Source organism: Nematolebias whitei, chromosome 20, assembly GCF_014905685.2.
Source record: "Nematolebias whitei isolate Nwh7 chromosome 20, NemWhi1, whole genome shotgun sequence".
NCBI lineage: Eukaryota > Metazoa > Chordata > Actinopteri > Cyprinodontiformes > Rivulidae > Nematolebias > Nematolebias whitei.
In genome coordinates this window covers 36,669,230-36,687,062 of record NC_056517.1, presented here as the reverse complement: position 1 = coordinate 36,687,062, position 17,833 = coordinate 36,669,230, and the positions used below count along the sequence as shown (strand labels likewise).

The following is a 17,833-nucleotide window of genomic DNA, read 5'->3' as shown; positions in this document are numbered from 1 at the left end:
TTCAGTTAAGTAGATAGTCGCTAAGGAAAATAAAACATTGTCTCTAGGAAGCACTGGAGTAAAAATACACAAATGGGAATATCCTTTAATAATGAAATAAATCAGAATATATTAGTTTCATTGTTTTTCCAAATGGTTGTGTATTTTGTAAAATAAATAACTCAATCAAATAAACGTATGGTTGGTTCAGTCTATAAAGCACCAACTGTGTGTTGTCTCTGTCCATGGTGCTGAAACTTAAAACCGATGACAAAGCTTTGAGTCGCTGTCCGTGGTGCTGAACTGCTGCACATTCAAATACACCCACACCTTCATTTCAGCCATGTTACTTGGAGTAAGTCAAACAGTCAAATACCATAATATGATTCAGATTGAGAATACCTGCATTAACATATTCCAAAAATAGTATACGTTTGACTTTGAACTCTTAACTGTGTGTAGTATGTCAGTTTTTTTTTTTTTGTAAATTATATTTAATTCACTGTAACGCAATGAGTTTTTAAATGAAAGTTAGGAAAAAAACAAATACAAAAAAAAGTCCAATACCCACCCTCTCTGATGCAGAGAAACTGATCAACATCTTTGTGTCTGTCCTTTGTCTTTGTCTCTAAAAATAAATGTTCCACTCACTGTCACTCCACTATGAATGTAACATGGGCAAACTATTTTTCAAAAAAGATTTGAAGTCTAGGTTTATTCAAATCCTAAGAAATTCTTCTTATGCTGTTTTATGATATCGTAAATATGAAAATTCCTTTATATGTGCATGGTGGAGCAGTTGATTAGTACTGTTGTGTCCAAACAAAAAGGCTACAGGGGAATTTCTTTCTGGGAATGTTCTATGAGGCGTTTGTATGTTCTCCTCATTTATGTGTGGGTTTTCCACTTCCATCCCAGAGCAATTAAAAAAAAAAACATGTTAGGATAGTTGGCACTTGCGACACAAGTTTATAAATTAGCAATAACTTATTTGAGGCAGTACAACATTTTCCACATTTCAAATAATCAATTTTAAGCTGTGCACCTTTCAAACAATTACAGTTATAGTTTTAGGTGGCACAGTTTTTTGTAGAATTTATAATAATCCCTAAGTCTAGCCTGCAGATTTATTTTCCCTCTGCAGAATGAAGCTGAAAAGATGGTAAGAAACTAAAAACTTTAAACTTTAAATTAACTCATTGATGTATGCGTCTTCAGGGAACCATTGCTGAATTTCAACTGACCACTGTCCTAAAACTTCAGTGAGTTACTATCAAAGCATGAATCATGTGAATTAGTTGTAGTATAGATAAAAATACAAACTACTTCTTCAAGTATACATTAAGAAAACAGTCTATTTTTTTAAATACAAATCCAAAGATACTTCACACAGACTCTCTTTAAAGTCAGTCTTAGTCAAAGCAGCAACAGAAAATGGTCACAAAAAGAAAATAAAGTCTCTCTATCATAAGTTGAACTAAATAAGCCCAACATGTTGACAACATGAACATCTCTCCACAGTAAATCTTTGTCTGTTTCCTGCAGATATACACACATTTTCTTGTCACTCTTGTTTAGACTGCTACACTATCATGCACAAATACACACGTGCAAATAAATACAAGCACTCCCAGACATTCATAGAGCCATGGTTGACCACGGCAGATTTTTCCATAAATACAGAAATGTGTTTAAACTCTGAGCCAACAGTCAGTGACAATAAATAGCGAGCAGTGACAATAACGTGTCACACCGCATCACATCGCATAAAGGGCACTATAAATAGCAATTTCATGTCAGCCTCACAGTTTTATCTTGCATATAATAGGAGAACAGGGCAATTTCTTCTCCATCTGTTGCTGCAGAAAGTGTCTACTCTTTTTATAGTTTGCTTTTGTTCTGTGATTATTGCCTGCTGCCAAAGGAGAAGGGGTGATAATGATTTTGCAGTGTATGTATATCTGCTTGTCTGTACTGTTAGCAAAATATTTAATGAATTACTAAATAAATGTTAATAAGATTTTCAAGCATTAGCTGATTGCAGGGAGATTTTTTTAAACGTTGCAATTGAATATTCAGATTAACTATGTGTGTTTTTAGGCAATTATATCTTGAAGCACAGGATACATTTAGATATAACTCTTGGAAAGTAACCATTTGTTTTATATCAACAACAGATTATCTTTTGGTGCAGTTGTAGCTTAGCAATATCAGCAACATAGACTCTGAGCAATACACATTATGCAATGATTTTGCTTGCATCTCTTAAACAGCAGTCATAAGATGTACTTCGAGAACTGATTATTTTGCAGGTCAACTTAATTCAAGATGATAACCACAGCTAATTAAAGTTAGCCAAGATTAAAAAAACTGCAATAACTCAATGAACTTTATGAATAGAGACTTAAAATTATGCTTAATGCACCTTATGTATGAAAACAGACCCATCTATTGATACTGCACCTTATAAACCAGTGCGCCTTATAGTCCAAAAATTACGGTTGTTAATTGAAGCTGCTGTTGCTTAAGACATATCTACTTTATTTTTTAAAAAGGAAAACCTGTTTAAATTAAAAAAAAATCAAGCATTTTATTGTCAAATATCACGGTCACATCTACATTAATTGCTGCATGGTTATTTTGAAGTTTTGACTGTGAACATGCAGATTATATATTATTTAATTAAGATTGATTTGATCTTGTTTGCAAACGGTGTGTTTTTGATTCAGGCTGACAGTTTCATGACATAAATCAAACACTCCCCTCATGAGCTGGAAAATGACTAGTCATGTTTTTGATCAGGTCGTTCCAAACATTCCTGACAATATCTCTTATTAATGTAACATACAGTAGTTGTTGCTCCTTGTCTACCTCAACTGTTTAATGTTGGTTTTAAATCCCAGAGTATCACCGGCCTCCTGAGCTCAAATGCTTTCAAACAATAACTAACCACACATCTCACATCTAACTCCCATTTTCCCCGAGATGATGTTCTCCTCCATCTTCCTGGATGTTTTGCATCACTTACTGTCATTCATTGTCAATCTACTGAGGTGTGTTTTTGTTCTTCACTAAATAAATGTCAACTGTTGTTTCTCATCTAATATTTTATCATATTTCAGTGTTTTCCCCTTTTTTATTAGTACATTTTTCAGATGATTCTAGCAGTTAATGGTTATATAAGTCTGCTCAGCTCATCATTTTACTGCCTGCATAGTTTTTAATATTCATTTTCACAAGGAAAACGAGGGTGAGGCTCATTTCGCAGAGTGCTTAAAGGGAAAAACAAACAATACTGGAAGAAGACAATTAGCACTTCTGTATCACTTTTCCTTTTATTTAACTCCTTCCCATTCGATTGTCATATTCTCATCAGGCTCACTGCGTACATCCTGAATCAGCACTCTCTGCTTCTGTAATCATTCGTATCTCAAAATGTTCAGCTTGATCAGTGATAGTGTGGTAAGAATTTAGGTATTTGTAACTTAAAGAAAATTCTGTTTAAAACAACTCATGGCAATATATTGATATAGCTTCGGAATTCAAAATCTTCTAAGCTACAAAGCTCTCAACAACCTAGGTCCATCTTATATCACAGATTTTATTGTTCCATATTTTCCCAACAGAGAACTTTGCTCGCAGACTGCATGTTTATTTGTGGTTCCTAGAGTTTCCAAAAGCAGAATGGGAGGCATAGCTTTCAGTTATCAGGCTCCTCTCTTGTGGAACCAAGTTTCTGTCCATGAGGCTGACACATTGTCCAATTTTAAGACTGGGATTAAGACTCTCCTTTTTGATAAATCCTATAGTTAGGGTTGATTTGGGTTTCCTGAGCTATATATTTGTTATGTTGCTATAGGTTTAGAATACTGGAGAACACATTGACCACATTTCCTATCTCTGCTGCTGTCTTTACTTGCTCTACTCTGTTTGTATTTGTAATTATTTCTATCTTAACGTTTTTGTCTTCCCTCTTATAGAAAGTACATCTGGACTTGCCATTCTGTGTTTGTTTCTCTTTCCTGTCCTCTCAGTTGTCCGAAGCAGATGGCCGCTTGTCCTGAACCTGGCTCTACTGGAGGTTTCTTCCTGTTAAAATGGAGTTTTTCCTTTCCACTGTTGCCTTTCTGCTTGCTCAGGATGGGATACTGCAATGAAGTGAAGATTCAACGCGATCTGTTCGTTTTTTTTAGATATATCATTTTTACCAATTGTTTTTTATATGTATATGAATGTTTCTGTTCAGTTCTTTTGATTAAAACTATTCATCATATTCAGAGTATGTGGTCGTCTTCACTCCGGTCTACCAACCAGTTCCTCTTAGAAGTCCCTAGATCCAAACTGAAGTCCAGAGGTGATCGAACTTTTGCGGTTGCTGCTCCGTAACTGTGGAACAGTTTCTCTGATCGTTTAAAGACTGTTGAGACTGTTGAGACTTAAATCTTTGCTCAAGACTCGTCTGCTTTTCTTGACATTTGATCTATGCAGAATCTGAGAACAAGTTAAAGCTGTTTTTTATTGTTGTTGTGTGTTGTACTTTACTGTTAACTTTATGCTTTTGAGTGGCACAATGTATTTTTTACTCTTTTTAATCTGACAAGTGTTGTTTTTATGAGCTATAAAAATAAATTGACATTGACATCAGACAACTTATGTTGTGACTTGGCGCTATACAGTATAAATAAATTGAATTGAATTGAAGGTATACCCGCTCTGCTTGTTTCCTTATGGTCCATGTAGCTTTTGGCCATGTTTTGCCAATTTAACAAAATGTTTAATTTTGTTTTGAGTTGATTAGTTTTAGATTTTAGCTACTGTTTTGTTAGTTTTACCTTTTGCCTACTATTTTGCTGATTTTAGCTTGAGTTTTGCGGGTGGCTGAGTGGTTAGAGCAGTGGTCCTCCATTGCAAGATTTGGGGGTTCGAATCCACCAGCAGTCACGTGCTGAAGTGTCCCTGGGCAAGACACTGAACCCCTCATTACCTCTGATGTGTGTCCCATCGGTGTTTGAATGTGATAAAGCTCTGATTAGTCTCTTTAGAATGATCTGTTCATTATTTTGATATACTATTATGAATGGGTAAATGAGGACACATACTAATGTAAAGCACCTTGAGTATCTTGATGAGATAGAAAGGTGCTATATAAATACAACCCATTTACCATTGACTTTTTGTTGTTGTTTATAACAGTTCAGTTACATGTTCATTTTCCAACAAGTTAAAGTGATTTCATTCATCCAGTCCTCAGCGCACATTGCATTTTTGAAGGAAATGTAGATTTTTAGCTGTTTTTGTTTGTTTTCCTGTCAAAACTCTCCCTCATATTTCTGTCAGTGCCTCTTTCATGATTGTTGTTTCACTCCCCCCTCCCTCTTGCTTGTTTTGCACTAATTCCCTCTAGCATATCTTTTTCATCTTGTTATCCATCTTATCTTCCCTTATTCCAAGTCTCGTCTGCTCACTCTCATCCATTAGTGGATATTGAGTTCTATCTTTCTGTCACTGTCATCACGATCATGCTCTTGTTCTGCAGCTGTCTCTGTTACTGGCTACAACACATACAAGCACAAATTACAGTCATCAAATTATATTAAATTTACTTTCTTGCTAAATACTAATTGTCCTCTCATTCTCGCTGTCTCTCAAATAAACTATTACATGCACACATAACCTCTGCCCTCACCCAGAGCGTTTCTTGTCTCTAATAGCCGCTAACTCATTTAGCATTTCATGTTAGCTCAGCTAGATCCAATTACAAGAGCGAGAGTGAAGTTTGAGTAGGAGGCCATTTAACCTCCTGACAAAAGAAATGTAACACGTGGCTCCTATTCAATAATTCTGAGGTCATTAGGAGGATAGTGTGGAGGAATGCAATATTTTAGACAAAGAGAAGATGACGAACAGACCTCTGAAAGGTGTAATGTTAAAGATAAATCACCTTTTTGACATTTATAAACAATATTTAAAGACCTAGCATTCATTATAGGAATGCATACTCCCCACAGCCTTCCATGCCAGAGCTGACAGTAAGATCATACTCAGAAATTATAGAATTATAGCTGTTATTATGAGGTCTTGAAAACAACATTACATGCAACTCTTCTAAAGGTTTTAATACAGATCTGCCCAATAGTTCATAAGATATTTTGTAACTAGGCCCGTCACGATAACAAATTTTGCTGGGCGATTAATTGTCTCAGAAATTATTGCGATAAACAATAATATTGTTTGAAATTTGAAAATAATTAGTAATTATCGTCAAATTTAAGAAGAGATTTTTGTTAGTCTGTTTTGCATGTAGTACCTTTTTTTGACCACTGGATGGCAGCTTAAGACGGTTTGAACCGAAGGATGGATAGTGAGGGAGAGAGCAGCATGTCACTTTAAGAAAAATGGGAGGGAGGCCCCTTGACGTGACATGGGCTGTCTCTTTTAAGTTCTCAAAATGGCAGATGCTCGGTAGCTCTTTAGCATTTTCACACAAAGCTTTGAATAAAAAAACATAACAAAATCTCAGCTTCTTTTTGCAAAGAAAAACAACTTTTTAAACAAAGGAACAGGTTTCAACCATGAATTTTGGAGTTTCAACAAGACAGAGGTTTTTTCCTCTCGAGGTCAGCCTGTTAGCTTAGTTCGTAGCTTAGCTGGTTTTAACGATCCAAAAATGAAAATTTGGATGACTAAAATGGATTTTAAAGAGAAAATAGAAAGGGACGGGTCAGTGAAGAGCACCGGAGTTGAACTTTTTGTCATCCAGTGTCTTCAGTAGAAAGAGAGACACAAAGAAACAATAAAGCTGATAAATGAAAATGAGGTCGATAATTTTCATTTATTATGCGATTAATTGATTTATTGTTTATCGCGACAGGCCTATTTGTAACAAACACAAACTTACACCAAAGACTCACTTGCAAAACCTTAATTGCTAAACTTTGCTTTGTATGATGGTCAATAATAACTGTACACTGTTTAATATACTTTTATTCCTTAAATCTTCTAACAACCAACAGCTACAAACTCCAGAGTAGAAGCCAGAACTCCTAGAATAAAATAATTGACATCTACAAAAGTAGGAGATGCTTTTTATACTTCATGAGTCAGTTCTAAAGCAGTTAAAGAAGCAGTGGGGGAAAAGTTAAACTATCAAGAAAACTTCTTTTACAAAAGAAAACTGAAGAAATCTCAAATCTGGAACGATGACGCCCTGTTCTTCTGAGCACCTGCTCAAAAAAGAGCCCAACGAATGTTTCTTCGTCGCAATCATCATAATTAAACCAAAACCAAACTTTGAGCTACAACGATAATCAAAAGGTAAGTGTGGAATCAACGGGAGCTGAATTTCATGAAAGAACACCCTGTCTCCTGTCACGCATGGAGGCGGATCAGTTGTGCTTGGAGTTTGTGCTACAGCAGGTGGCAGGAGGAACTTGTCCCTGGATGGCAGAAGGTAGATTCATTTAAAATGCAGACACTTTTGGAAGCTCACGTCTTCTGCAACAGAACATGACACCGAACACTTCACAGCACCACAATGTGTGCACTCGCATGGTGCAACCTGAAGGTTTTGGCATGACCTTTGCAGCAGAAATCATAGAAAAAAAATGAAAAAGGATGAATTATACAAAACTTTGTTACACCTTTAAAAATGTATTCAAACTTTAAGGAATTTATATGTTTAGAGAGTTTCCAAGGAATCGGAATCCAAAAATGTTTCCTTTCAGGATGTCTGTTATTTTTACTAAGCTTCTTTGTCCAAATGTGAACAGTGTGCACAATTATTGTGACAAAGTTGTTTTTATTGCATCATGCAAAATAAGATATTAATAATGCAAAAAACAAAACAACAGAAATGTCTAATAATTGCTGGTGAAGATTCTTAGTCATCCAGGCCATGATAAACCCCCAAAAAATGGTTTAAAAACCAAAACAACTGGAGTTCTATTCTCAAGCTGAAGATGTTTCACTTCCCATCTGAGAGGCTTTATCAATAAAAAAAAATTATGAAAATGTATATATATATAAAAAATAATTGATAAAGCCTCTGGGATGGGAAGCAAAACATCTTCAGAAGTCAAGTTCTTTTTTTTTAATAATAATTTTTGGAAATCTGAAACTTTCCAGTAACCTAAAAAAACAAATTTGCTTGCAAATATGTTTAAATATTCTAATTAAACTTCAATTAATATGAAAAACTAATGCATTGAAGTTTCAAAATACATCTGTTACAAAACTAAAAATGTTAAGATTTACAAAGATTGTGAAAGCTTTAAACTGTAACTGGAAGATTCACCAACAATGTAATTTTCTGAAGCTTACATTTTTTATTTAAAGATTAGAACTTAAAGTAATTAACTCTGGTTAAAAGTAATTTTGTCATGAGTTCATTTTTGATTTAACAGAGTCATAATTCCACTTTGAGGTTGGCTGCTCTGCACAGGTCTGGGTATCTTTTAGATCAAGAAAAAAGCTATTAAATATGTGCTTTTATTTTGGTAAATATATTTTATTTGAACTATTACTAAATATAGCCAGCATTCAGCAACTGATATTTTCCTATTTATGAAAAATAAAATCTTAAAATGCATGTTTAAAAGACAGCCACCAATCCATTTTGTATGTAAATGCATATCAATCCACTCTTCCTCCTTTATTACTATCCTTTTTAATTATTATTCTCCACCTTCTTTCATATTTTTCATACATTTTTCTTTCTTTCGATGATTGATAGCTGCTGCTATAGCTTGAACTGCACGTCTCAGTCTCCCTCTCCATAATTAAAGGAATTATACTTCAAGAGTCCACTGAATATATGTATATGTATGCACACAGAAGCAAGGAGGAGAGATTGAGCTGTACTTAATTGAGGAGACAGGAGGATGAAAGTGATCGTAGCCTGGAAGGGGTCTTTAAAACACAGCATGACAATAGGAACATTAAAGAGAGCTCCTAAAAGACCTGACTGAACTGAGTGACAAGGTTTTATTAGTTGTTCTGTCTTCATGGACATGATAAACACTGTATTTGACACTAAAGCAAACGATAAATCACCGTTACTTTCAGCATTTCTTTTACCTCCCTGCCTATAAGCCTTTATGTCCAAAAGCATGCTTTTATTTTCTCAATACTTGGCCATGTTTATGGTATCTGCCAAGTTTTCTATTTTACATTTGTACTTTACCACCTTAGATACAGCCTTGAAAGAAAGTGATGATTGCTTGGTGATGTGAATAGCTGTAATTATGAGTTTAAAGATTAAATTAAAAAAAATATTCTGAACCTTGAAGCCGTTTGGAGAGCAAGTTTTGAACGTACAGCCGACCTTCCTTGTGAGCACATTCTGTATTCCATCTTTATTAACTATAACTGTGCTGTGGCAGCTTGTCCAGCAGTAAGTGCATGTTCACATAAAGGAAATCCAGCCTGGCTCACTTTTGCAAGCTCGCACAGCTGATCCAGCACATTACTGTGCAGGTTAATTCCCATGATGCAGCAGTGAGTAACTATGTTTAACAGTATATATTGGTGAAATGTGTGTTCGTATATCGCAACAGCAGCACACACAAATTGCATTTTTTTTAAAGCGACACTCAAAACCCACTATGCGGGGATATGCATGGGTCACAGGAATTGATGGCACACAGCTGGGCTGCAGGTACTTGGCGAACATTAAAGGAAAGTTTGACAAATCGTCTGAACAAAGTTCTAGTCATGTGCAGGTTGCATGCTTTACTTGCTCGAGGTGTGAAAGAAATTGTGCTGTTAGCTTGTGGAAAACATACGTGTGACACATCTAAGTGCGATGCAGTGTGAGCAGTGGGTATATAAAAAGCCCACAGGATGTTTACCTGTATTATCAAAGCCAGTTCCCCAGCTTCTGTCTGCCTATAGAGACCCGACACCTTCAGTCATGGCAAAATGTTGACACCCATCTTCTTGCCTTCAATGCTACTGCATGTGCTACAGTTCCTTAATAATACAGAGTTTATAATGAGTCTTGCTCGTTATGTTTTGTTCAAGTTATGTGTGCCGCAAACTCACCACACTGTGGGGTAAAAGTCAGGTATTCTTCACACAAATAGCAAGCGTAAAGTGTGTGGTACTTTTGAGGCAAGTGAGTCAAACAATGACCATGTCACTCATGCATCTTATAGTCCTTGCAGACAATAAGTCAGTTCTAGTCTTGCTGATGACTTGGTTCAAACAGAAAAACCACAAGATCCATATTTAGTGTACGCGTTCTTGAATGTTTGCAAGATCCACAGAATATGCATGTGCAAGACCAAAAATCTATCTGCCAGTCTGCAAGCTTCGACAGGTTAAACACAACAAAAATAACATTTGTGTCTGTAAAATAAATAACTCAATTATCTTTTTTAATAATTGTTATTTATATAAAGTAAGTAAGTAAGTTTATTATTGTCCAAGTCATTATTGAACTGTGTAACGAAACAGAATAACTTATCATTAGTAAGTTTTAGAGAAGCGTGGGATTAAACAAGTTTGTATTTCTTCCCACTCCTTTCTCAAATACGTTTCATTTTGTTTTGTTTTTTTCTTTTTTTACGTTACTTTATTTAGATTTTTGTTTTTAATCATGTTTGAAACTAAACTAATAAAAAAAGCAAATGATTCACATGCGTCAAATGGTTTGGTCAATGTTTTCTCAATGAACCAGCGTCCCCAATCTATTTAGCATCACAGACCAGTTTTATACAAAACACTTTTTTTGCATGAACTAACCATGAACCGAGTTTGTTAAGTGATTTTTAGCTTGGTGGTTTACCAGTACTTGAAAAATCACTGTGACCGAGTCAAATGCAGAAAATAGAAAACACAAGAAATTGTCATTTTTCTAAGTGATATACCTCACAGACCAATGTATATATTTAAAGATTATATACAGCCCAATACCAAATGATACATGGACCAGTACTAGTTCTTGGTCCAGTGGTTAAAGACCCCTACTAGCACGTACAGAGGGATGGCAGTCAATCATCGATGTAAAAAGTCACCGGGATGTATTTCTCCATTATCCTGATGTGAATTTCAAAAGCTTTGTACAGATTTTCACACAAAAACATTTTGCACTCAGTAAGTTTAGCATGCTGTGGCCCAATAAATGTCTTAAATAATAAAAAATACACATGTAGATGCACACGTCATATAATCAGAATCAATATATTTTTCCTACCTTGGGTCCTTTTGAATCGAGTCGATGGAAGGTGAACGCTGCAGGGTCCCTTCAGGAGGCAGGGCTGGTCCAGACTTGCTGTAAGGAGATTCCACCACTGAAGGGCAGTACTGCAGGGTGCGGTACGGGTCCACCACATAAGGGTCCGACCCATATACATCCCCACTTCCACTTGAAGTGTATCCCGGCCCCACTGTGGCATAGTTATTGGTCCCACCACGGCCGTAGCTTCCTGTTCCTGTCCCATGACTTCCTGTGCGCTGCAAAGGGGTGGAGTCGACACCAGGGGAGGAAGGTGCTAGGATAGGAAAGTAGGGACAAAGGACATAACTAAGGTCATGGACCTGGTTATGAACACGCAAGATCAGGTCTACAGAGGAGCGCAAAAGAGGGAAAAGAAGGAGAGGAAGACAAGCACAAGAAAGGACGGAAGAGGCAACAGACAGAGATGTTAAGAAAAAAAAATCATATACGTAGACAGAAAGAGGATTTAAAGAGGAAAACATGTTTAAAATACGGTTTGAATATGAGAGCGTAATCTACCACCAGATGTGTTGAAATTTCTGCAGCATATTGACAATTTAATGGGATTTTTCAAAGTTGCGCTGTTAAAAAAAAAAAAAAAGCGTTTGTTAATTATCATTGGAGCAATATCATCATCATAAAGATAAAAGTTCCAGAAGATTTCTCCAGCAAAGTGAAGTGCAATAAAACGTTTGTTTTATCGCTTGCATGACTCATCAGCCTGTTGTCACAAGACAATAAAGATGATGACATTACCCAAAATGTTATTTGTGGAAAGTGCTTCCATAAATCCCTTTGGAGTTATTTTAAAACTCAAATGGGAGTTAGTTCGAGGATGTAAGCAGCCTGCACAGGCACGCTAGCTGTCCCCGTCCCTCCACGCTGTGATGGATTGACGATACATAAAGATGGTAATACGAGTCTAGGGGCCTCTCTGGCTGTTAAAACAGTGTGACAGACTATGTGAAGGGGGTACATCCCATCAGTCATTAAGACCAAGTTTTATGCAGATTTAAACCCTCCCGTGTAAAAAAAAAAAACCAACCCATAAACCCATTCTTTAGGAATCGAGCGATAACTCACAGCCGTGAAATCAATATGTGACCACGTGATTAACAGTTGAACATAAACCGATGGGTCTCCTCTTCCAAACAGCGTGGGCCTTTAAAGCAAATCTTGAGAAACTGCACACACTCACGGGAGTGGAAAAAGATTTTTGAAACGGGAAAGGACTGAGTTGTGTCCGGGTGCTCCAAGGTTGAGTGTCTCATCATTATGTGACCAACAAACTTGCTCTTTAGCGCCGTCTTGAGAGCTGGCATTTATTTGACCTTCTCAGCACTCTTATCACTCTCTTTTTCACCTTTACACACACACATCTGACCTCACTCATCTATATCATACACGAGGACACCCCCTCCTTATAGAAATTCTTGTCCTTTGCAGACCTTTTAGGATGATTCAAGTATTTGGGTTAAATCTGTTACTTTCAAATAAGATTAACACAAATCTGAGGATAAAAATGTGAGTTCTAATGCTTCAAATTTAATCAAAGACCTGGTATTCATTGAAGGAATGTCAATCATTTGCTGCAGTTATGTCTGAAATTTAAATTCAGGTCATCGTATGATGAGATGGTACCGAATAATAGATGTTTTGGGCAAACTTGTAAGTGATGTTATGCTCAGAGCTTAACACAGACGCTCAAGTTTTAAGTAAAGTATTGCAAAGCTTAAAAAATCAGCTACCAACAAACCAAGTTTTAGCTTAATATCAACACATGTGATTGAGTTTTAACCAATTTTGCATTCCTTAAGTTCAGTTGGCTATGTTGGCCATCTTGAATTGGTTTGATTCCACAAGTTAATCAAGTTGGATGGTTATTTTAATAGAGTTTTAATAAGAGTTGTTCTGTAACTTCTGAGATATTTTGCAAACAGACAACTGACTCCAATAGTTAATGAACACGTTTATACAGGAACAGATGAGAATCGAAGAACAGAATGGTTTGGAGAAAAAAAATAAAAAAAATAAAAACTCCCATGGAGAGGGAAGAGGAAGGTAATGGAGCAGAGTTACTCCCTTCAGAAGCAAATCTCTATGCTCTTTAAATAGTGTCAGCGGTGAGTCTGTCCTCCTCAACGTCTCATTAGTAGCCGGGGCTTTAGGCTAACTCTACTAGTTTCAGTGTGCAGTCACTGAGAGACATGACACCCAAATTGGACAAACCCTTGAGCAAAATATGGGGTGAAGGAAGAGCAAAAGAAGGAAAAACACAGGAAAAAGGTGAACTGTCATTTTTTTTCCCCTCGACTGTGCTGTGACCAGTGAAAATGAATATTCTTCACTACAAGCTGAAAATAGAAAGAGAGGAGAGAAACATATGGGGATGATGTGGTGAGAGTGATGGGGCTGGAATGAGACATCTTCAAATCTTTCTTCTAACAGCTATAGACCTTTACCCGTTTTTTGTTCTTGATTTTATATTTGGTTTCACACCATGTTGTTAATTCAGCCTCTTTATAAACTTATTTCGCTTCTTCACTCGGTGATTAGTTCTTCGGCTTGGATATGATATTGGGATTAAAGAAACGGCTCTAAAACCGGGAGGAGACCCAGAGGAAGACCCAGGATACACTAGAGGGACTGTTTCTCGGTTGGTCTGGGAACGCCTTGGGCTTCCCCCCGAGGAGCTGGCCCAAGTGGCTGGGGAGCGGGAAATCTGGGCCTCCTTACTTAAGCTACTACCTCCGTGACCCGACCCCGGACAAGCGGAAGAAAATGCATGGATGGCTCTAAAGTGGCTTAAATCATATTCATCTGATATATTCCTATTTGTAAATAATAATGAATCTTCTTCTTACACTAAAGTTAGTCATGGAGTTCCTCAGGGTTCAGTGCTTGGACCATTACTCTTTACCTTACATATGTTTCCATTAGGTAAAGCTATTAAACAGCATGGGATACATTTTGTTGTTATGCTGATGATAGTTATATTTGTCCATGAAACCCATTGAATCCAATCAGTTACTTAGACTACAAGCATGTCTTAAAAACATAAAAATCTGGATGACCCTTAATTTTCTGCTTTTGAGCTCAGACAAGACTGAGGTTGTGTTTTATATATTTTTTTTATTTTTTATTTTACCTGGACCTCTCAGAAACAAACTGTAGCCTTTCACTCACTCTGTTGGCATTAAGCTGGCCTTTAATAAGAGAACTATGTTTTATTTTCATATAGGGATAAGCATTTGACCACCCACATAAAGAACATTGTTACCAGGTCTGCTTTATCTTCCTGTGCAATAACACTAAAGTTAGAATGATCTTGTTTCAAAATGATGGAAAAAAATAAAATGAAATAAATCCAAATGTCACATATACAACCCAATATCAGCCTCAAAGGAACACAAATGCATCAGTATAATAAAAATGTAAGCACAAAAAGCTATTTCGTGGTGTTTGGTGATTCTCTTTAGGCTTTCTGTTCTCAAAGGAAAAGTCACCTGATTCACTTAAGTTCAGAGAAAGAAGTGCAAACCTCACTTTTATTTGTTTATCACAATTTAAGGCTTTGGATTTCTTTTTTTTTTTTTAGGTGCAACTTCAGTGTAATTTGGTGTTTGGATTTGTGATGTAATATTTAAGAATAAAGCGTAGTGACAAATTAGTTTGATTGCAACTACAGTACATTTTGATGCAAACTCCCCCTGCTGCCTTGAGAACCATTAAATGTATCATGGCATGTGCTGTGTGTGTATACCAACAGATACAAACACAATCTAACGCCCAACGCTCTGGCAGTGTGAAACTGTTTGAGAATAAATAAAAAAGGCAGGTCTGTCTTTGTATTCCCTCGCTTGGGCATAGAGTAAACAAATCCTGGCTGTGCTCCTGCTGGCAGATTAGCAACGGAAAGGGAAACTCTATTAGTCATTTGACACAGTGATACCTCTGCAATTAGCCAGTCAGCTGAGGGGCTGCCTCGCTTAGAGCAGACCAGACTTTTTGATTGTTATTTATTTTATGTGGCCTGCTGCAACTGCAGCTCTTGCAGGAAGTAGAAGAGATGGAGGGAGGAAAAAAGATGCATAAAAAGGAAAAAAAAATAGGGGATCAAGCCAATTCCAAGGGCTTTTCATGCCTTCTCTTTCTTTCATCTCTGCTTCCACGTCTTTCAGTCGCACTCTATCACTGTTATTCCTTCATCACTTCCCTCACATTCCCTTTTATCTTTCTGCAGCGCTCCGTCTTTACCGCCTCCCTTTTTTTTTCCTTACACGGCTCTTTAGAAACCTCCCATTTTGCAATAAATCTCCCCCTCATTTGCCTTTTGTCTGTCATCCTCTCTCCATCACCAGTTCATTTCATCTTCTCTCCTTGCCTTCCCTTTCTTCCCCCGTCTGACAATCTTTCTCCTCCTCCTATTGTGGTTGCAGTAAACTATGTGATCTGTGCTGAGGACATGTCCTTCCTCTCGACACGCTTCAAAGCTCAGCACGATTACACAAAACCCTTCAGCGCAGTTTATGTCTCCCTCACACACAGACACACACGTTAATACTAAACAGCACAAACATGTGCTTTGTATGCAAGTGATTGACATTTACTGGACATGTGCATCTTTTTTTCTACACTTTGAAATCATTTAACATGTGCACACAGAGCTGCTCTAAAGTAGCCACTTGCGAAAGCGAACACAGTTCACAAACACGGTTTTAGGAGAGAATGAGATTCGTTGTTCTTCTGTTTATCCCTGGGAGAGCCTTCAGGCCAACACAAAGCATTGGAGAATCCACTTGCACAAACAATGCGCATCATGCCTTACACTTTCAGAAAAATGTTCTAAGATCTTTTTGGAAGCTGTAGGATACTTCTTTTTTGAGTGACAGTGCCATGGGTTTCTCAAAGTAGACCACTTGGCCACAGCAGGGGCCTGAAAGCCAGGTGATGCAGCTAAAGGCTCATGCTGTGGAGAGCCAGTGGTAAAAGTCCTTAAAATTTCATTTAACCTGCTGTTGTCAGACAAATATAGAAGCAAATTAGCCTTCAGTGGCAGGTTTATGAAAAAGAGTATGATTCTTAAAGGTCAGTGGAATTTGCAAAGTGCATTTAGCATTTCCTGAGAGCTGTGTTGTAACTCCAACCCAAAAAATGTTAGGATGTTTAACTGTTAATGGTAAATGGACTGGACTTGTATAGAACCTTTGTATCCAACCAGGATACACAAAGCACTTTACAACACTATCTGTGCCCTCATACAGCACTCTATAGTAAATCATTCTATAGAGAATAAGTGGTGCTTTGGATCACACACACCAATAGAACACACACTGGAGCCAATGAGGGGTCCATTGTCTTGCCCAAGGATACTTCAACACGGAGCTGCATCTTGGTGGAATTGAACCCCCATTGCTCTAACTAATCGGTCACAGCTGCCTAAGTTTAGCAGTCGGCTTCCTTATTGCCTGCTTATAAAGGTTACACATATGTCAGGAAAGTATTTTTAACCATTAAGCATGTCTTAAAGACATAAAACCTGGATTTTCTGCTTTTGAACACAGACAAGATTGAGGTTTTAGTTTTTGGACCTGAGAATTATAGGAATACATTTTTCAGTCTTTCTCCCTCCTTGGATGACATTAATCTGTCCTACAGCTCTAATGTTAAAAATCTTGGTGTTATTTTTGATCAGGTCATGTCTTTTATCCCCCACATTAACAACGTTACTAGAACCACCTTCTTCCACCTGCGTAATATCACTAACATTAGAAACATCTAAAAATGATGCAGAAAAACTGGTCCATGCATTTGTCACGTCTAGACTGGACTATTGCAATGGTTTATTATCTGGGTGTCCAAATTAGTCTTATATGGAGTTAGTGGGAGAGCTCATATCTCTCTAGTTTTAACTTCGCTCCATTGGCTCCCTGTCAAATCCAGAATTGAATTCAAAATCTTACTTCTAACCTACAAAGCTCTCAACAACCTAGCTCCATCTTATATTACAGATCTTATTGTTCCTTGTTTTCCTAACAGAGCACTTCGCTCTCAGGCTGTAGGTTTACTCGTGGTCCCTAGAGTTTCCAAAAGCAGAATGGGAGGAAGATCTTTCAGTTCTCAGGCTCCTCTCTTGTGGAACCAACTTCCAGTTTCTGTCCGTGAGGCTGATACATTGTCCAGTTTTAAGACTTTCCTTTTTGATAAATCCTATAGTTAGGGTTGGCTTGTTATGCTGCTATAGGCTTAGACTACTAGAGGACAAACTGACCTCATTTCCTTAAATGAATTGTTAAAATTGAATAGTTATCATTTGAAATTATTTCTATCTTAACATGTGATTCTTGACCTGCCATTGTGTATCTGTTACTACCAAACGCAGCCGGTCGAAGCAGATGACCGCTTGTCCTGATCCTGGTTCTGCTAAAGGTTTCTTCCTCATGAGGGAGTTTTTCCTTTCCACTGTCGCCTTCATGCTTGCTCAAGATGAGAGTTCTGTGATGGAGTTAAACTCAAAGCAGTCTGCTCCTCAGATAAATGATGTTAAATTATTATTTTATATATGAATGTTTCTGTTCAGTGCCCTGAGATGACTTCTGTTGTGACTTGGCGCTGTATAAATAAACTGAATTGAAC

At 37.2% G+C, this 17,833-nt stretch overlaps 1 protein-coding gene across 1 annotated transcript in view; it reads right to left on the bottom strand.

The window, feature by feature from the left end:
• ctnnd2a (catenin (cadherin-associated protein), delta 2a) overlaps window positions 1–17,833 on the bottom strand; it is a 359,158-nt gene that overhangs the window by 153,486 nt on the left and 187,839 nt on the right. Inside the window, exon 12 of the mRNA XM_037694504.1 lies at window positions 11,174–11,543. Within this exon, the coding sequence (XP_037550432.1) occupies window positions 11,174–11,543 (370 nt within the window). The remainder of the gene's footprint in view (window positions 1–11,173; window positions 11,544–17,833) is intronic.